General features: G+C 28.8%; 1 protein-coding gene and 2 pseudogenes across 1 annotated transcript; all 3 read left to right on the top strand.

The window, feature by feature from the left end:
* The first annotated feature begins 501 nt into the window (after window positions 1–501).
* On the top strand, window positions 502–22,723 carry LOC149060389 (uncharacterized). The gene is made up of 5 exons (XM_089228954.1): window positions 502–795; window positions 1,268–1,531; window positions 3,868–4,067; window positions 10,401–10,533; window positions 22,499–22,723. Exons 1-5 carry the CDS (start codon window positions 502–504, stop codon window positions 22,721–22,723), a joined length of 1,116 nt encoding a protein of 371 aa, XP_089085080.1.
* On the top strand, window positions 14,087–14,831 carry LOC149060391 (uncharacterized; annotated as a pseudogene).
* On the top strand, window positions 16,871–18,290 carry LOC149060390 (uncharacterized; annotated as a pseudogene).
* Window positions 22,724–23,051: the final 328 nt, after the last annotated feature.

Here is a 23,051-nt window from a genome sequence, read left to right as displayed (position 1 = left end):
AAAATTTCTACAATGTACAATTTAACACACCATTGTATAAAAAAAGTATCCCACTATTGCATAATAAAATAATACACTTTCTTAAATCCCTTAATTTATAAAATTGTTGTACAATAGGTACTTAATAATAAATTGCTTATAAACTACATTCAATAGGTAATAATTTATTTTGAATCTTCGAAAAATAGCTACCTAATTATCAAAATATTATAATTATATACTAATTTTAACTAGATGCTTTTTTAGTTACACGTTTAATTTTAGTATTCAATAGTACTAAATAGTATTAACTATAAGATATTAGTAATATATTAAACAATATATGTTGCTCGAAGGGTTTCTGGTTGAAATGAATTAAATTATAATTCATGTATCGTAGGATTTGAAGTATGTACATTTACTGTGACACTTTATAACAAAAGGTATATACCTACCAACGAGAAAACAAAATAAATAAAAAATATTGTTATATTGTGTATTTTATTTTCTGATTGATTTTAAATGTTGAGTGACGAGCTCAGCGAGATCGGTTATGAACCACTGGGTGAAGAACTGTGGGAGAGAGAACAGGAAGAATTATTGCAGTTAGGAATAGAATCTGATAAACACCGGATTCTTCCTGAATCTGAGTCGTATGAAACCGTTATCGATGAGCAAATTGATTATGCTAATGATGAAAAACAAATCAAGCTAGCAATCGAACACCTAGAAAACCTGAGATTAGAATTGCAAGACCTCAGACATCGCAAAATTAGAGTGTTTAATATCCTGACCGAACACATTGAAAAGGGATTGGTGAGTTTTTATCAGGCTTGATGAGAAGGTACGGATAAGTGACAGAAGTTGTACATTTTATTAAGAAGATACACCATTCCCTTAATTTGTTTATTAAAAACCATTTCATATACCAGTTCTTATTTTCTTGATACAATTTTAATACCAATTAAAAGTTTATGTTGCCGATTTTCAAAATAAATACATTTTAATTAGATAGGTAGGTACTAAATATTTAATTAAACTCAAATAATGAAAAATAGACGACTCATTTACAAAGTTATATTTCTAATTATGTTATGGACATTTGACTTCCATAAAAAATACTGTGTACATTATTTTTTGCACTTTTAAATTATAAAGTTTACGTTTAACGGTTACTTGTTATATTATTATTATAGATTTATTATAATTTAATAAACTTAATGATATAAGTATGAGTAAAAATAGATACTTTTTGTAATAATGATTATGGTACATATGTTGTCAAAAGTGCGAATCTGATGTACCGATTAGAAATGGAACAAAAGAGGAAGTAAAGAGACACTATGAAAAGTTATTGATGGAATTCAAAAATAAAAAAGAAGCGACAGTCCATCGAAAACATGAATTAAACGAAAAGTTAATCATAAATACTGAATACTTGGAATCGAAACGCAAAGAATGTGCAGAACTCATTGAAAACCAGTATAACTTAGAATTGAAAACTGCCGTTGGCATGATATTTGAGAAGATACAACAAAAACTCACTCATAACGTAACTCTCATGGTTTTAAATTTGTTTTCTTTTTTAAATCTACAATATAATCACGCATCTAATCAACTAGAATCTTGTATTAAAGTCTATTGTCAGAACTGTGAAGTGAAAATAAACTAAGTAAATTTTACCACATCAATTTTACTCTCAAACACCAACTTTTGAGGATAAATCTTTCACAAATGCTTAAAAAGTATAGAAAAAGCTTATAGGTTTAATTTTTAACCTATTATTTGTGAGAATTACCAAGGTATAGAAAAACATTAATGTATAGTTAATAGCTTTGAAAATGCACATAGAAATATTATTGCCTTATTTTACAAATATTTAGTAAACGTTACCAAATCTCAGGGATATTTTACCAGAATATTTTGATATCATGTTTTAACTTCATTAAGAGCGAAATATTTTCCAGTAGGAACATACTATATTGGTATGGTAGAACCCAATCAGATTTTTACAGTATTTATTTGTTGAGCCGTTGTGGGACATAAATATCCTCATGGGCTTGGAATGTTTTGGAAAGATAAGTTATAAATACTTCTACCTTTTCAGCATGTGAAATTGCTTACATTATGTCTAAATTTATCAATTGAGATGAAAGAGTATTATATTATAGCACTTAGTTTCGCTTCACAAATCTTAATTTGTTGATTCTGGTTACCCTAAAGTTTAAATGGTCAGTAAAAAGAGAAAGAAGGTGGTTAAATATGAATAAAAGCGGTAGTGGACAAATTAAGTAAAACAGATGAATAAGCAAAATACAAAAATATAAATATAAAATATTATGGTGGTTGGAAATAAATTGCATATTAATGAGGATTGAAACACCAACATGAGCTGTATTATTCGGGTAATTAACTTTTAAGAAGTAATTTACAACTAGGTATGAAGATACGTGAATATTGGGTGAGGTGTGTTTTTTTGATAAAGACAAAACTGATGCGATAAAATAAAAATGTAGGTAGCTATAAAATAAATTTCAAATTAATCAAATCATATTCATTATGTACCCAATTAAACCAACTCACTCAGTCATTCATAGTAGATATATAGTATATACATTTAATTATAAAGTATTAATATAAGTCATTAACAATATTAGCTATTAACATTAGAATATAAAGTATACTCTAGAAATTTAAGTACCCACGAATAATATTTTTAAATTACAAGCATAACTGAAATTGTTATACTTGATTATTTAATATGTAATTTCATCCAAATTTGAACTTAAAATAACTATAAAAAAATCTGTATTTCAATAGTTTTTAGATTTTTTCTAATTACTTCGTTATTAACTATCGTTGTGACAATATACGAGGTTAGGTTAGAAGCCTTGTATTAAATTGTTAGCTTTTTTACCCAATGAATAAAATTTTATTGTAATTCATAAAAAATACCTAAAAAGAATTACAATTTCATGTGTCTAAGATAATTTGTTTTAGGGCTACACCAATATCTAAAATCAATTTCCTCAAAAATTGATTTTGCGTACAAATTCCTGTTTTTCCTTAATTTTTTTTATTGTTTTTCCTGGTGCTTTTGAAAACTATTGGGAATTTCAAAATTTGACCTCCCCAATGCGCCAACTAGATTCAATTTTACACCGCAAAAGCTAATGAAGTTGAAAATCAAAGCATTATTTTGATAACTTATCCTGTACAGTGTATACTGTACACTGATACAATAAATAATTAAATAAATACAAAATCACACATCATTGTAATTTGTAACACACATAAATATAAATTTATCGCTCCGTTCAGAATCTAAAAAAGGGGATAACCATGTTTTGTGAATCACCGATCACTCTGTATATAATTATTAATTATTATAAATAATATTAATTACAATCACGCACTCCTACATACGTCCAATTTCATATTATCATAGTTAATATGTATCCAAAATTAATTGAACAATTTATCCAATTTATGAACCAGTACACGTTGAGAAGCTGTAATTTTTTTAAATATTTAAAAAGAGGAATAATAAATAATAATATTTTGACAACTTATTATGTACACTGACACACACAAAAACGACATTGTAACATCAATAATACATTCATCGCTCCACTCAGAATCTAAAATACATTTCATTTAGGTACAATAATAAATTAATTTAATTTCGTAGTACCACTAAAATAATTTTTTGTATGAATATTTGATATACCTAATAATAATGATATAATAATAATAATAATAATAATAATATAATAATAATAATAATATAATAATAATAATAATATAATAATATAATAATAATAATATCAGTATTACGATAATACGATGTTTCTTATGATTGACTTAATTCATGTTATATAATTATAGGATGTAGAAGAATTGCTTGAAACCTGTAAACGGGCGGATATAAAATTAATTAAAACTCGTTTGGAATTTATTGCACAGAAACAAAAATGTAAAAAGATGAAAAAAGATATTGAAAATTTGGCACCAAGCACGTTCAGCATAACTGAATACCAGGAATTATCAAGCAAAAATAAGAAGCTTGAAAATAGTATAGAATCTATGTGAGTACTTTTCTTTTCTATTGCTTTATTCTGTTTCCCAACCTTTTTCCTTCGCGGCACACTAATCCCAACCCATATTTAGCCAAAGCACACTTGTCATTGACTTATGTAATATGTATACATATTTTATTTTATAGTATAGAATTTGATCATATAATTTATTAATACCAAAGTAGTTATATATCAGTAGATTATTGGTTAACAATTTAAAATAGTGCGTTTATTTAGGATAGAAAAAATGTCATTACAATTATCATAAATCTTAAATTTATTGAAATGGAAAAACAAGATACATTACAACTTCATAAAAAATCTAGTCTTAAATTTGGGACTGCTTTCTCTTCATTATAAGTTTTCTTCGTGGTCGAATGGTTGACGAGCACACCCTTATGGCCTTATGTCGTCTTCCAAGTTCATTTGAATAAACACAATGTACGTTAAGGTTCATATTAGGTTAGTTATTTTAATTTAATTACCTATATAAATAAATTGATTTTGCATTTTTATTTTATTGATTTATTAATTAATCATAATTTACACAATTGGTAAGTGTTTATAATATAATAATAATGTGTATCATTGACATACAAACAGGGGAAGGGGGAGATAAAACCCACTCAGAAATTTTGAGGAAGAGTTAATTTTTTATGAGATTAAAATTTTTTTCATTAAAAATAAAAATAATCCCTCACCAACAAAAAAAATCAATTCTAAGTACGCCACTGATTTAAAATTATGAACTATTGAAGAGTCTCGCTAGTGACTCCTTTCTATACGTAAGAAACACCGAGAAAAAACAGCACACATACCTATATTATATATGATATATTATATATGAAATAAATAACAATTCGACCCGATCTGATAACGAGACTATTACACATTAAATCTTGTCTAGGCGCTCGGATTTCTCACTCACATGCGTTGGTTGTATGCGGAGTGCAGAGTGACAGAGCTAAAAACTGCAGTTTTGTGAGTTTTATTTTTCGTTCTGTGCTGTACTAATATTAGCGCGGTACTTATCTAACCTAACCAATCCCTAACCATCGCCCGTTTCTACCAACCATTGCCGCCTTGGAGGCTTTCTTCCTTAGGACCTTAGTCCACGGTGTTTCCCCTATAAATGCAGAGGCACAGTGGAGGTAGTTTTTCTTGTAGATAGTTTTGACCATGAACATAGTTTTTATTTGGAGGTAAATTTGACCACGGAGGTAGTTTTTCCTCGGATGAAGTTTTTTCGTTGGAGGTAGTTTTGAATATGGAGGCAGTTTTTCCTTGTAGGTAGTATTTTCCTCAGATGTAGTTTTTTCGTTGGAGGTAGTTTTTTTCTTTAGATGCAGTTTTTGTCTTGGAGGTAGTAAATTTTTGGTATGTGTACTCCATGAAAACCTGGGGTAAACTTTTCCTTGCGGTAATCCTACCCCCAGTTAGCCGAGCGCCGTTTATTGATATTAACAACCATTACAATATAAATCAAGGGACCGTAGTGAGCCAGTGTCTCACTCACGTATACAAACTTATGAGGGGCTCTATTCCCTCAATATTGTCTTTCGAATCACAACATATTTTTATACTATTTTAACAGAAGTTAAATGTTTTGAAATTAAATAAATTAATAAAAATAAATTGATAAATAAATAAAATTAATTGGAAGTTCATTAAAATAACGATCTAATAACATATCCAAACTCAGAGGGTTCCTATAAGAACTTTAGAGTGATTATTTGCAGTGGTTACATTCCTCTTACTATTATCAAATCCAACATTGAGAAATCAAATAAAAAAAATTTCATTAGATCATATCTTGAACGTGATGACTGATTATCAAAAATTACTGGATAAACAGGCTGCAAGATTTACGCTTTTTCCCGGACCTTAATATACTTTTGCAACAAATAATAATATAGTAATAGTGTAATACCCTACTTCCTATTACAATCAATATTGAATAAAAGTTATCAGATTAATAATATCGCTATGCATAAGGATGTTTATATAAAAACTTGCACTGTATGTTCCTATAAAAATGTCCAAGAATTGCAATCAAATATTTTACAAGTATTCATAAAAATGATCCGAAAAAACCGTATGAGTTAAAAGCATTTATGGATTTTGGACGTTCAATTAAAAAAAGTGGGTAAGTCGTGGATGTGGCTCTGCTGTACAGTAGGTTACTGTAATGGATGGGATTAAATTTGAATGCAATGATAGGTATCATTGTATACGAAAAACGATTCTGTACGGAGATGATTTGTCAGTCTAGGATATATTATATTTTAATATTGTCATATATTCTATTTTGAAATAAATATTTTATTTTTCAATTAAGACGCATTTTGCATAAGGCATGGTTAATCAATTAGTGTAGTTATAATGTGGTTATCATAATTCATAATACCTTATATTATCATAGATATACGAATACCTGGTTTGAGGATAAATCGTTATCATTACGCGATTTCATAAAAATTTAAAACTCAAACGCTCAAAACATTTTTCCTATAATGACGCTTCAAATGTTCTCTATAGCTATTTGAAGCAAAACTTATGGAGAACATGGTGTTAAATTTTATAACCTTAGATATAAATACAAACAATATTATGAATTTTGAACTACAAAATAATTTGCAAATATTCATGTTTTTGACGAATTTCTGTCAATATTTGAAATTCAAATGCTAATAAAAATTTAATTTGAATTTCCGGTTGACATTTTTTTGTGATAAAGATTGACAAATTTGTAAGGAATCTTGTATTAAATTTTCAAATCTTAGGTATAAAATGAAAATTTTTTATGAATTTCTACAATAAAATAATTTACGAATTTTCGTGATTTTTACGTATGTTGTCAAAATTAAAATTTGAATGCATGTAAAAAAAAAATGTGGCTATATATTTCTTTTATTTTTCAACTGCTATTGCAAAACTATATTATGAGCCTTGTATTAAATTCTCAAATCTTAGAATTAAAAAAAAAACTTTTATGAATTTCGATCTAAGATAATTTGAAAATTGCCGTAATTTTTATGTATTTAGTCAATATTTGAACTTCAAATACTAATTAAAAAAAATCGTGCCTATGTATTTTTATAATTTTTTAATCACTATGAGAGTAACTTATGAGGAACTTTGTATTAAATGTTCAAGTATTTTGATAGGGCCATAACAATTTTATCGACACTTAAAAAAAATTTTCAGAAAAATTGAAAATTTCAGTCGTCTATAAATACCTCAAAAATGTCAAAATATTTTGAAAATTAAATCATGTAAAGAAAATGCCAATCTAAATAACTGGTAAAAATTTTCAAGTATCTATGACTTATACTTTTTGAATAATAACAAATGTTTAAAATCGTTTGAGGATAAATCGTTATCGTTACGTTATTTCGTAAAAATTTAAAATTCAACCGCACTTAAAAGTTTTCCTATAATGATTCTTCGAGTTTTCTCTATAGCTACATGAAGGAAAACTTATGTAAAACTTAGTGTTGTATTTTTAATTCTTAGTTATTAACACAAAAATTTTTATAGCTTTTCAACTTCAAAATTACTTGCAAATTTTAGCGTTTTTGACAGATTTCGTAAAAATTTGAAATATAAACGCTTATAAAAAAAAATTGTGACTTACGATTTTTAATTTTTTTAGCTACAATAAGAACAACTCATAAGGAACCTTGTATTAAATTTTCAAGTTTTTTTGGTCGTCCAACATTTTTTTACCGACACTTCAAAAAAAAATTCTCAAAAAAATTGAAAATTTCAGTGGTCTATAAATAACTCAAAAAAATTTTGAAAATTAAACTGTACATAGATAACACTAACATAAACATTTTGTGTAAATTTTAAGTATTTACAGTGATTAGTTTTTGAATTACAACCATATAAAAAAATCGATGTGGTCGAAAACTGATTTTGCGTAAAAATTTCCGTTTTTCTAGCATTTTTTTTTTTTTTTTTTCAATTTTTTTGAAAACTGTTGGAAAATGTTTACTTTTGACCTGTATAATGCACCAAGGATCTTCAATTTAACATCGGAAACCACCCCCTAAGTTTGAAATCGAAGCATTATTTCGACTAGTTATGCTGACAAAAAAAAAAAAAAAAAACATCATTGTAAAATCAATACATTCATCACTTCATTCAGAATCTAAAACCGGGACTAGATGTTTAAGTTTTAACAAGGATACAACTCATCATATGTTCAGGTTGATTTGAAAATTACTTACAACATTTTGATTGCAGTTTAAAAACTTCGATAATAGCAAACCCCGAGATTATATATTTTGTTATTACAAGATAAAGACTTTGCCAACGTGTATACTGAAAATTCACAATCGCTCCTATGAGCTCCTACACAGTTGCAATTTATATGAGAAAATAATTTTAAATCTGGAGATTCAACATCATGATCACAGAGAACAAAACTAACTGGGTACACATAAAGTGTCCACAAAATTCCAAAAATGCTCATATTTTGATATTTTTAGCAAAATTATTACATTGTCCCAAGATGTCACTGTAAAATGTGCTACAGAAAAATAATTGAAACTCACAAAAAAGTACTTTGGAGAAGCAAAAAAGGCTTTTTGTGCGTAAATTAAAGCGATTGGAAAAATGTTAGAATTTTGATGTTAATAAAGAAGTAAAATCAATACCCAAATTCTGATGGTTTTACTTGAAATAACATCAATTCGCGAAAATTTCAAGATGTTCAACTGTAAAAACATTGAAAAAAAATTACTACAGAACGGCATGAATTGCAGATTGTCAATAAAAATTTGAGTCTGACAGATTAACTCCTAAAAAAGTCGACAACTCCGAATTATAGCCAATTTCTTCATTAATATACGCCGTTCTCTGCAGGTATTATTTTTTCAATATTTGTACAGTTGAACATCTTGAGATTGTTATGAATTTATATTTTTTCAAGTCTAGGTATCAGAATTTTGGAATTGATTTCACTTCCTTATTAATATCAAAATTTTATCTTTTCTTTCAATCGCTTTAAGAGGACGTCTAACCCGCATGTGTTGTCTCTGTCTTACACACGTATACGAATTATCGTTTGCTAGTTTCAATAGGGTATTGTCAGTTTTGATATTAGAGTGAATCCACCTATTATCAAACTTTTAGGTAGCAACATTATCTGTGTTCTCTCGTTGGTTTTTTTTTACGATATTTTAATTTTTAAGTGAGTTATGAACATTTTAAAATATTCATAATTTACATACCCATAACGACGGAGACAACACATGCGTGTTTGACGTCCTTACTTACTTACTTACGCACAAAAAGCCTTTTTTTTTATTCTCTGAAGTACTGTTTTGTGGATATAGTATATATTATAAAATGTTACCCGTTTTATTAATACAATACGTACCATGACAGCAATAAAATTGTTGGTAAATTGTTTTACTGATAAAACGTTGTAATTATGCGTTCGGGGAAACTCTGGCACACTTATGATTACACATGAGTCACTCATGCTCAGATGCTCTCATATGGATATGGATAGATTCCCCCCAAGGCTCTTTATTTTCTTACATATTAGTGATGTATATTTTTGGTAACCCTTACGGCTTATCATGTAACAATTTCTTTCATCCCCCTCCATTGAAAATTCCTGAGAACGCCTCTGTCTCAGACACTCGCATTTATTCTCAATGGAGATATTCAACCCCTTAAATAAGGTCTGCTTTCAACGGCTATAAGATAATATCTTCGTGGGTTATTATCCATGAGGTATTTTATCTACAACGTTGATTATTTCATTAGGTATCAAGGTTCTGACTTTCTGCAGCACTTTTTCGTGTTCGACGTTGTGATTTGTTTGATTTTGGTGTACACAAAAATCATCATTTAACGGATACTTCCTCAGTTAGAAATGTCATTACAACTGAAATTAATGACTGCAACACCTACGCACCATTATAACTTATACATCATACATTTTAGTATCTTTAAACGATAAACTTCTTTATACCAAAAAATAGATTTCGTTTTAAAGAGGTATATTATTGATTTAATCTTATATTCAGATTTTAGCGTCTTGCAAATTTTTATACTGTTGTTTGGATCCACACTTCTTCATTTAACAAGATTATAAGTTTTGAGGATTTTTAAAATAAAATAATGAAAGAATGAAAAATATCAATATTTAGGTTTGTTTGAATTAATTTTTCCAGACTTTGATCTGTTGTATGATCTTGTTGAATGAAGTGAATTGATTCATAGAAGTATACGAATGCCAAAATTTAAAATTTCATTCCATAATATAAAAAAAAAAAATATTTATGGGTTAAAAGTTTTAAGATTCTTCATTTTTTTTACAAGGAAAAATATCAAAGCCCAAGGACTAAAAGTTCTGAAGTCTGAATTATCTAAGATTCCTGATATTGACAAAAAACTTATCGATTTAAAAGAAGAAAAGGATAGAAAAGAGTCTGAGTTAAAACAAATCAAAGATGTAAGTTTTTTAAAAACAATTTTAATATATTAGTTTAAGAGGACGTCTTACCCGCATATGTTGTCTCTATCTTACACGCGTACGACATATCAAATTGTACCTACGCTCAGCAGAATACGTGTAGCTCCGTTAGTTTAAAAATTGGAGTAAATTTACCTACCTCTTATAAAATCTAAATGTAAGATTGTTATCTATAAAAAAAAATGTAAACTCCACTGGTATGTTTTTTCATAGCAGCATAAAAAGTCAATTTTTCCATTTTTTTTTTTTTCAATAAAGTAATAAATATATTTTAATAATAAATTTCAAATTAAAATAACAAATTGTATAAAAAATAAATATAAATGGCATTTTTAAGGTCATTTTTTGAGGTAAATTGCATTTTTTAAGGACATGTTTGGCTATTTTTTAGTGCATATTCGTATGGTTTTGAGTGCATTTAAATCCGGGCCCTAATTATAATATATCTATTGTATTTAAATACAATAATTAAAAAAAAAAAAATCATATAAAAATCAAATAGAAATAATAGAAAAATATATAATTATTAACATTACGTGAGTAATAAATGTACAGATTTATGTACAGATTTATTATTTATATACTAGCAGGTGTTACCCGACTTTGCCAGTGGAATTTTTTCTCTAGAAGTAAGTTTTAAATAATTAACCTAGAAAAAAATATAATATGGGTGTAATAGGAGAAATATGATATTAGGGATAGACAATAATTAATATTAGAAAATAACAATAGGATAACAATAGAAAATTGAAAAATTATTTATTGAATATAGTTTTTTTTTTCCAGAAGGTTAATGTCATGTTAATTTACATCATCTAATAAACATCTGTTATTATATTTTCTATTAAACCATTTTTCAAATCTGGAATAAAAATGGTTTACATTTGTGTAGAAACAAGAAAATTAATTATTTATTTTTACGATCTTGTAATATATAATATATTTTGCTTCTTACTTTATGTTAGTTGTTTTGTCCACGTCATAGGAAACTATTGATTGTCGATTCAATGTTAAATATCTTTGATTTTTGTAGTCACTAATTTTAGTATTCCGTAAGGCGTAAGGTTATTTTGGTATTTAGTTTACCCATGGAATTAGTCGCAAATTCATTCCATAATGTTAAAATTATTTGTAGGTATATTTGAAATTTAATATTATTTAAAAGTGAAACAAAAAAAAAAAAATAAAAAATAAATACCTTTCATTACTATCATCGATTAGGGCTATTTCTTTTTTTTCGTATGTTTGGCCATTTTTAGAAAATACATTATCTACTTCACCCACATCATCAATAACAGCGTTTATATCTGTAAGTGATTAATTTTTTTTTTGGAAAATTTTGATTTGATAATTGTTTTATATAAAGTGATTCTTTTATCATGTTATTTTTATCAACTTGAAACTATGTAAAAAAATATTTTCTTAAACATTCATACTTTTTGAAATAATGAGTGTTTCATGATAAAAGAATCACTCGGTATATTTTATAATTTCATACTTATAAATATTTGATCTTCTAAATTTTAAATTAAGTTTATTTTGGTGAACTTAACATTTTCAATGTCCTTTTTTTCAATACGTTTAAATTCTTCTTTCAATCTAAAGAAATTATATTAATATTTTTTTCCCTAATTTTATTAAGAACTACCAATTATTTACCTATTCGCCTCAGGAACGTCAGGATTTATTGTTATTTGTGATGCATTTGTTAAAACTAAAGTTTTCTGGTTTTAATACTCACCAATTTTGACATTACTGATGGTTATAACATCATTATTTTTCCCTTCAAAATTATTAATATTTTCATTCCACAAATTTAATACCATCTGCGTATAATTTGAAAATGAATAACCATTAATACTAATATCTTGTGTTGCAATTATTGTCTGCTATTATCATTTCTATTTATGTTTTTAAAAGTGGACTATTGGTTAACATATACAAAATTAATACCGTTTTTAATCCTTCATCAATCAAAATGATTTCTTGTTTTTTATATGTTACACCATTTGAAGCAGATATTTCTGTTGGTTCTTTAAGGTCATTAATTATTGCAATAATATCTGTAGAGCAAGTTTTATAATAACTATCATAATTTTTTCCAAACTTATCTATATCAATTCATTTTACCAATGATGGTATTATTCACTTTATTAAAAATTGTATGAATTTTCATAAAATTATATTCTTTTATAATTTGTTCTCTGACTAGAGTGTAATTTTTTTTTCCATTTAAAATATACCACTATGATAAGCTGTGATTAAAAATTATCAATATATTAATAATTAATATATTAATATATATCAATAATTAATTATTGACAAACAAATTATAAAATATATCAATTTGCATTCTTATTTACTTTTTTTACATCATCAAAATTAGGATTATTAGAATTTTTGTTGTAAATTGTAAATTTAAACTCTTTATTCCATAATAATCAGAAACTTTGAAATTTTTTAAAACAATTATGTCATTTCTATCGCCATCCAAATTGTCTATTTGATTTGAATTCCATTACATTAATGAAATCTAAAAAGATTTATCGATAATTGATAATAAGTAGGTAATGCAATAAATTTTTTTTTTAAATACAATATCTTTTTTACAAAAGATAAATTCTTGTTACCTTTGAATAAGTATCATCAACCAGTCTGCGTTCCCTCGCCGTTGTGCCGTTGTGAACAGTCGTGTATCGTTTTAGTGCATTGCTGATAAAGTCTGCTCTGTATAATATATTTTGTATATTTCTAATTAGTTCGTTTTATCTATGTCGTCGTCTTCGGGCGGCGGCTCTCGCGCCGGCCAAAATCCGTCTACGAACAGACTAAAATCGACTTCTCAAAATAAAAGTTCGGGGCTCAACTCCGAATTTACACTCGTCTCTTACTCACGTAAGTCTAAAGCTAAACCAATTCCAACCAGTCCCGTTTCTCCAGGTTTACAACAAATTATGGATAATCCACCGGTTCTTGATACATCTAACACTGCTTTCATTTATAACATACCCGATAACGCGCACGAGCCAATTATGGTCGATGATGCTATTAACGGCTGCGACCGTTCTAATGAGTCTGCCTCAGCCACTACGTTATCTACAGATATCACTATGCCATTAACAACCCAAAATCCAGCTATCGAAAATAATAACATTAACACTCGACTCCGATATTTTTCACCGGACTATAATGGTCCTATAGTAATACTCGCTGAATGCAGCGATCAAAACAAAAATTTAGGGAATTTGCACCCGTTTAAAATAGCAAAATTCTTTTCTACCAACTTCACTGGCATTACCAATATTAAACCAGTTGGCTCAAAAAAAGTTAAAATTACTTTCAATTCGATCATCAACGGCAATATATGCCTAAGTTCTAAAATTCCGAGTGATAACGGTTTCCAGGTAAACAATAGAAAACTTTAAGCGTATCTCCATAAAAAGAGATGGTAATACTATTACGAATCGAAATTTTACTTGTCGAATTGAAATTTGTTGCAACCAAAATTCCACCTGTCATCTCCCTATTCAATATGCTTTTTGAAGTTAAGCCTAGTATTCGTTATCCCGTTCAATGTAACCGTTGTCTACGGTTTGGACACACACAAAAATACTGTCGTAGTGACGCACGGTGCAGTCACTGTGGTGAAGCCAAGCACACGCTCGAAACATGTCCCTCTGCCCAAGCCACCGATCCGGTTTGTCTTTTTTGCAAGCTTCCTCACCTGTCTACGGACCAAAGTTGCAAAGAATGGTCTACCCAAAAGAGTATCAAAAAAATCATGGCAACTGAAAATATTTCTTATAAGGATGCGTTAGCTTTTAAGAAAAATAATTGTTATACTTCTGTTTTCAAATATTCTGACATTGTTAACAACCAGTCTCCAACTTCTAAATCTATAGAAATTAACCACCCTCTTAATAATGATCATTTCCCCAGTCTTAACGACAATCACCATTTTTTCAATTAAAAAAAAAATTAAACATAAACATTGTCCTTTTCAATCTAAAGGAGATATTTCTTTACCAGTTGTACAATCGTATTCTTCTCCTAATGGGAGTTATTTAAACAAATCAGATATTAATCAATCTCTTGTACAAGAGAATACCCAAAATGATTTCTCTTGGGTAAATACGCTATCTCTCAAACTCTCCGAATCCCTCATTAACTCCCCTTCGTTATTTTCTCCGTTTCCTCCCTCCTCCCTTCAGAACCTAATTGAATCTTCTTTATCTTCCCTCCTAGCGATACCTATTCCTAATTCTCCTGTTCAATAATAACAATTATCTAGCCATCACACTTATAACCTCAATAAATTATATACAATTAAATAATTATGTAATCCTCTCACAAAAATAAAATAAACTCCCCTCAAAATTTCAATATTTTGCAATGGAATTTTAGGAGCCTTGCAGCTCACTTTCCATCTCTGCAGTACTTACTCGCCAGCCAAAAATATTCCATAGCCATTCTTTCCGAGACATGGCTCCTCCCATCACGACAAAATACCACATTTCAGGACATTTAGATGTGATCGGCCAGATGGTTATGGTGGCGTCGCCATAGCTATACATAATTCTTTTAAATCTAAGCTTATTCCCATTGACATTATAACTAGAAATATAATATAATATAAAATAGTCTCTTAAGGTTTAAAATTGATATTATTATTGGTATCGAAATTTCGAAAACAGATTTCCCATTTCCACTTAAGGTATGGTCTTGCTATATCCCCAGTAGTTCTAATGTTCCTAATGATCTCTAGCTGACCACCTTTAAATTAGTCACTCAAAACTCTCTATTTTGCGGCAACTTCAACGCCTTTCATCCCGCCTGGGGTTTCACTCTAACTTCTCGTAGAGGTAACCAGATATTTGACACTATAAACTCATTAGGCTTATGCCTTTTAAACGACGGTAGTCCTACACACGTGGGGCGCTTAAACTCCACTGATTCAGCCATTGATCTATCTTTTTGCTCTCCCGACCTTGCTTGGAAGTTATCATGGAATACTTTATGCGAGGCTCACGGTAGTGATCATTTCTCAATTACCATTGTAACAAACTTTTCCAATCTCACGTACCCAATTTCCAAACCTGACTCAATCCGAAATATTCCTATTCACTTCAATTTTAATAAAACGGATTGGGCGTCTTTCTCTCTCCATATCCAAAACTCAATCTCATCTTTACCAAATGATCCAAACCCTCTAATATCCTATATAGCGTTCACAAACATCATTGATAATGCAGCTATATCAACGATTCCCAGCACGAGACCAAATAACCACCCACTCCTCCCTGTTGGAACTCTACTTGTACCAATTCAGTGAAAAATCGATCCTCACTTTTTAAAACTTTTCGTCGCACAGGTTCTATGTCCGACTTTCTCTTATATAGCAATGCATGTGCCCTCACAACTCGAACTTTAAAAAATGAAAAATAAATAGTTGGAAGCGTTTTTGCTCTACCCTAAAACCATCCAATACCATACAACACCTCTAGTCCACAGCTCGACGTTTCAAAAACTGCGTTATTTCTCTTGTGCGTCCTGATAACGATGATTGGTTCGAGAGTTTCTGCTCTAAAATTGCGCCATGTTATGTCCCAAACTATTCCGAAATTTTCCCTTGTTATTCTCCTTCTATCCGTCCCGATCATGTTCTTACTAACAATTTCAATTTATTAGAATTACAACTAGCTATTTCTTCTCGACAGTCTATCGCGTCTGGACTCGATAATATTTCTCCACTTATGCTTAAACACCTTCCCAAAAACGCTTTAGATTCTCTCCTCTCTATAATGAACAACATACTTAATAATCAACAAATCCCGTTGTCGTGGAACTCCTACAAAATCATACCTATACCTAAACAAAACTCTAATACTTCCTTCTGACCAATAGCAATCTCTCCTCTGTGCAATATATTCGAATACATGCTCAAATCAAGGCTTGATTGGTAGCTTGAATCTAACTCTATTCTATCTACTAATATTTTTGCATTCAGGAAAGGTCTGGGAACCATCGAATGCCTCGCAACGTTCGTGGGTCATATTATCACTCCTTTAACAATAAGCAATTTTTTGTAGCTACTTTCGTTGATATTCGCGGCGCCTTTGACTCCGTCAATATCTCCACTCTTATTTCACATCTCCTTTCTTTACATGCTCCTCCTAATTTCTGTAACATTTTGCTCTCTCTCTGTAATCATAGAAATCTCTTCTTCTCCTCTCCTTTTGGCTCACATAATACTCGTTCTACTTTCACAGGTCTGCCGCAAGGTAGTTGTCTTAGTCCATTACTTTTCAATATATATATGAGCATTGTCGAAAAGAATCTAACGTCCCTCGGGCATCAATGTCTCATTTATGCTGATGATATGGTCATTTTCACTTCTAATAATTCTCTTAGTGTTGCTGTTGAACATCTATATTCAGCTCTTAAAGACCTAAAAACCATATTAGATAGGGTATCTTTTGAAGTTGCTCCGGAGAAATGTATTTCTGTTATTTTCACTCGACGTAGATATATAGATCCTCCTAACGTTTACTACGATAACAAAGCCATCTCCTTTGTTCCCAATTCCACATATTTGGGCATCATACTTGACACAAAACTACGCTGGAAACCATACATAACTTCACTCTCAGCTACTATTTCTCGTTGGTCCAATTTCCTTAGAGTAGTGTCGAATACCTGGTGAGGCTCACACCCCTCCTGCCTATTAACAATTTACCGCACTCTCATTCGATCCAAACTAGACTACGATTGTTTTTTTTCGGCTCTGCTTCCTTCTCGAATTGGAAAAAAGAAACAAACTGCAAATTTCCTGTTGGAGGAACATTATGGGTTTTGTTAAATCCACTCCTTGTCCTGTCATTGAGGTCGAAGCTAACTGTGCACCTTTTAATATTAGATGTCAATGGTTAACCGGTAAATTTCTCCTTAAATCTCTAGCTTAATCAAACCATTTTATTTTTGACATGTTTTATTCTCTTTTTCTTTCTTGGCGTTATGTATCTAAGTCTATGCCTATACTATCTATCTCAGCTAATGCTCTGTCTAATTTTCACCAATACATCTGTAAATCATCCAAATTACCTCTTTACGAACAATCATTTGAAGCTCTTCTATTCTCTCCTCTTGTTAGATTTGAAAACCAATTCTCATCCCTATCCTCTCTGGAACTTAAAAAAATGTCTTCCCCAATGGTCAATAAAATCTTTTCTAAGTTTCTTAAGTTGAATTTTGATCATTTCATTGTGGTGTATACTGATGGCTCTGTTTCACCTCTTTCTGTCGGCTATTCCTTTTATATCCCAGAACTACATATTTCCTTCTCAAACAACCTACCTCCTTCTTCTTCATCTTCCACTGCTGAGTGCTATGCAATCATTGAAGCTTTATCTCTTATTTCAAACCTTGTCTCCAATAAATACTTAATTGCTTCTGATACAATGTCTTGTTTACAAGCACTAATGTCTAATACTTTTGACTCTCATCTGTCTTCTCTAATCCTTATCATTAAATCAATCATCCTAAAACTCCATCAAGCCAATTATACCATACAATTTCTTTGGGTTCCAAGCCATATCGGTATACATGGAAACGAAGTCGCCGATAATCTGGCGAAATCAACGTCCAATTTAATATGCCATGCTCTTACCCAACTCCCTCGTACTGATTTTATTCCAATTTTACGGTGTCATATATCTAACCTCTGGTCCACATACTAGTCAAATCTCTCAGCTGAGTTTGCTACCAGATACAAAAACATCGTACCAAATGTTCTTAACAAAATATGGTTTAACAACCTCAATTTACCAAGATCTAGTATCATACAATTCAATCGCCTACGTTCTGGTCATACTTTACTACCTGCTCACTCGTATAAATTAGGTCTAAATAACTCCCCACTCTGTACTCTACATCCTAACGAAAGTATCTGCGATCTCTCTCATCTTCTCGTTGATTGCCCTTTTCTGCAAGTGAAGCGCGCTATTTTATTTAATTCTCTTAACTCCATCAATGTTCCTCTCAATCTTTCCTCCATCCTCAACACCAATTCGGAAATAGTAACAAATATAATTATTAATTTTATTTTGGAGGCTGGTTTCATAATATGATTTTCTTTATTTACTTTATTTTTTTTTTCATTGTTATCATTTATCTATACTTTTTTTAATATTGTATTCTATTGAACTGTATCTTGTTATGTCTTTCAAATAATTGTTGAGCTGTAATAGTTAAACTGAAAGCTAATAAAAAAAAAATTTTAAAAATATCATCAACAATTTCAATTTCCTTCCTTTTTAATTGCATTTCAGCGTTTGACATGTATACTTTTATAGATCCCATATTATTAATAAGGCCATTTATATCTGAAATTTTAGAATATTAATAAATTGATATCTTAACTATAAATTAATATTCACCTATCATTGTATCTTTATTAATTTTTGATAAATTATTCAGCTTAATAAAATTAAAATCAAATTTTATTATAGAATTATCTTCTTCATTTACTATCTGGATTTCTGATTTTTGTGTTAGTAATATTTCAGTCATGGTTTAATTTATTGAAGCTCGAATTTTTTTTTCTAATCACACCATTTTTTTTACATAATAAACATCCTGAATCTAAATTATGGGAGTTATTAATGAAATTTAACAATAAATTAAAAAAAAATTGAATATCCTTTAATTAAATCAAAAAATTGATCTAAAATCCTTCCAAACGCCACACATTTTATTTCTCCACTTGTATCAATTAAATCAAAATTTAATAATTTATTTCCATTATTATGAAATGTATTTACTGTTGATTTATTTGTAATCCTTCCTTTAACTGTCCATCTTAAATTATTATAAAAATGTTTTATACCATATATAATGTGATTTAGTTTAATGTTGTAGTAAATAAAAATTTTACTCTCATGTTTTCTTTCAATTCTGAAATCTTGGTTAATTCAACATTTTGTACAATATTATCTGAGGTTATTTTCTTTTCTTCGTTTTTTTCTATTTTATCTTTAATTTCAACATTTTTTTTTTCTTCAGATATTTCTCTCGGTTTGTGATTGTCAGTTTTTACCTCTGCTTTTAAGGTTTTTTCCATATTTTTTTTTTTTAAATACTACGAAACTTAAAGTATTTTAAGTATACTAAAATTTTAAACAAGAAATAAAAAAAAAAAGGTAGAAGTTAACTTTTATTACTTTAGACAATTATTCAAACACTCGCTTTTATTATATTTGTTTATTCTTTGATATATATAAATGTATTATATTATATATTATATTATATATTATATCTTGTTTCAAGATATTTTTAGGAAGGTAATTAAAATGTATCACTGTAAAGTATAAAATGTTGTATGATATGTTATTCAGTCCTGATTAACGGCATAAACTGGGGTAAGTAACTATGAACATAATATTTAACTTTATATATTTTTTTTATTTTTGTTGTTCGGATAACTCTGTTTTATATAATTCAAAGCTAAAATATGTTTATATATATTGAAAAAAAAAATAAAGTACATTTGAAGAATATGTTTTTACATTAAACATTGCACAAGAATAATTTAAGTACTTATACAAGAATTTATGATTAACAATGTCAAAAAATTTTAATTTTTGAAAAAAAATACGTGTAATTAACATCTATAAATAATAAATATCTATGATAATCGTACATGATTATATTATAACAATGCTTGCTGGTATACAATATTTTTTGTTTTTCCTTTTGGACTGTATATGTATAAATTTTGAGGATCTCTTCCCCGTGAACATGCTACATAAAATTGACCGTGTGAAAAGCATGGTTCTTCAAGTAAAACTCCAGTACATTTTAATGATTTCCCTTGTGATTTATTTATTGTAAAAGCAAACGCATGTTTCAATGGAAATTGTAATCTTTCAAATTTAAATAGTAGATCCGTTGGCATACACATACGTTTTCAGGTAAAAAAAATGTATCGGTGGAATTTACATGTTATAAATCCCTGGGTTGGTAAATTGAGTCCCAAATGACCCTAACTCGGTAAATTGAGTCCCGGGTAAAAATAGGTAGAAGGTAAGTTGAGTTCCAGAAAAAATAAGGTAGTAGGTAATTTGAGTCCCAGGGAAAAACGATTTATATGCATTTAAAATTTAAAAATATGCACTATAACATTTTTATTTGTGATTTGTGGACTTTCATTGATTGCATGTATATTATTTTGAAAATAGCAACATGCATTTTTATTAATTATATAATTATTTTTATGCAATAAAAATGCATATTGCTATTTTAAAAATCATATACATGCAGTCAATGAATTGTCCACAAATCACAAAAAATAATTTTATAGTACACATTTTTAAATTTTAAATGCATATAAATCGTTTTCCCTGGGACTCAAATTACCTACTGCCTTATTTTTTCAGGGACTCAACTTACCTACTACCTATTTTTCCCCGGGACTCAGTTTACCGCTTTCAAAATGTACCAAACTTATCTCGGACTCAATTTACCTAGCCCCATAAATCCAACCTTAAAATCGACTACCTGTAAATCGGTGGAGCTTACGGGCACCCGGGTATTGGGCCACATTTTAACGACCTGTTTTGTATAAAATATTTGTTTACATTTTACTACCCGGAGATTGGGCCACAAATTAAATCTATATTTTTAAAGTGTACCCGGAGATTGGCCATAAAAGTATAGCACACAAATATACTATTAATACGAATATGTAATGTTTATTAATTTATTATTATTGTTTTAACATATAAAAATACAATTTGTCAAATAATTAATATTTTTTTTAAATACTTCCATACAGATTTAACTAATTTAATATACAACAAGGTCCATACAATCAGTCAAATATGAAATAATTTTTATGAAGAATGCCAATACTCATTTTACAAATATAACATAAGGACTATAAAGGTTGACAAAAAATAAATAATATGAAAAAAATACTTTCTAATCGGTACATAAAAATATAATACAAAGGCTTTCTGGCCCACGCGTAGCATACACAAAACGCATTTACGCAGAATCATTTTTTCTATATTTTTTAGTAATCGTAGAGTAAAATCACCCATTATAAAAAAGATAGATAATAATATTTTTGAGGGAATGACATATCGATTTTGTGTTTTATTGTTATTTGACTTTCAAAATAAACAAAATAATGTTGTAAATTCATAGAAAAAATGATTATGCGCAAATGCGTTTTGGTCTATGTTGCGCATGGTCCAAAGAGAGAAAAATAGTGCACTGACATCCTCTTGAATATTATTTTATTACAATTTAAAACGTAATAATGGCCCAATCACCGGGTCTTTCTATTATAAATATAAAATTTTAGTGGCCCAATTACCGTATACCTTTGGAAAAAAAGGTGAATTGTGTGGCCCAATTCCCGGGCGCCCGAGTTTACAATCACCCAAATAAATATAGTTTTATAATAATGACGATGATGTTTAGATTTCCTATCAATTATTTGAACTGTAAGTTGTGTAGGTATCTATCCCATTATAAATTTGAATGAAAAATAAGAATATTTTATAGCTATAACCATTATAAAATATTATAATTTTTAATAACTGTGAATTTCTTATATTTATCAAGCATTATTTTTCAAAAATTAAATTTAAACAATATTATATAGAAAACAGTTACTTACTGACATACCTCTATATTATATCGTACCCATACATTATATTTTTACATGTTGTATATTTTTATTTTTATTAATATTCGAGAAGTTAATGGCTACCATAAACCATTGTAAGGATAATGTAGTATGCTCGTTTGGATACCCATGAATATAATATATATAACTGAATATAAGTATATAATATTACATAGGATATAGATAAAGAGTCATACATATTAAATGACTTTTCAGTGACACTTAATATTGTTCTATGAATGTTAAAAACAGGAATGGAGACAACACGTCAAAGAAAAGGCACGTGACCAGAAGTATAATCAACAACTAAAAAAGGGACTTATATCAGATTGTTTTGCTGAAAATCCTCTACTTTTGAATGATTATCTCGAGAGTATAAAAAAAGATAAAATAATTAAAAATACTGTCGCCGATTTACGTCGGGAGTTGTCCGAAGTCGAGTTGATAAAATACCAGCTAACTACATGTATTCAATGATGTTAAAAAAACCATGTTGAATCTTTAAACAAAAAAAGTATTTATATTCATATAGAAATACTGTAATGTTGTTTATTCATTAATTTATGTATTGGAAATTTAATTAAAAAGGTATCACAAACAATTTTAGATTTATACAATTGACACCTGCTGAGTATTTTTTTTTAAATCGTTAATAATCGTTAACAGCACATAGCCAAAAAATCGTTGCTGGATATGTTTCATTTAAATGTATATATTTTCTTTAGGGTTTCGCCATATATCTATACATTTAAATTGAAAATCACAATATAGGTAAGCTCCTATTTTTATCACATGTTGATTTTCT

Source organism: Diuraphis noxia, unplaced genomic scaffold, assembly GCF_037042655.1.
Source record: "Diuraphis noxia isolate RWA-SAM2 unplaced genomic scaffold, SU_Dnox_SAM2 contig0001, whole genome shotgun sequence".
NCBI classification, from domain to species: domain Eukaryota; kingdom Metazoa; phylum Arthropoda; class Insecta; order Hemiptera; family Aphididae; genus Diuraphis; species Diuraphis noxia.
This window is presented reverse-complemented; position numbering and strand designations above follow the sequence as displayed.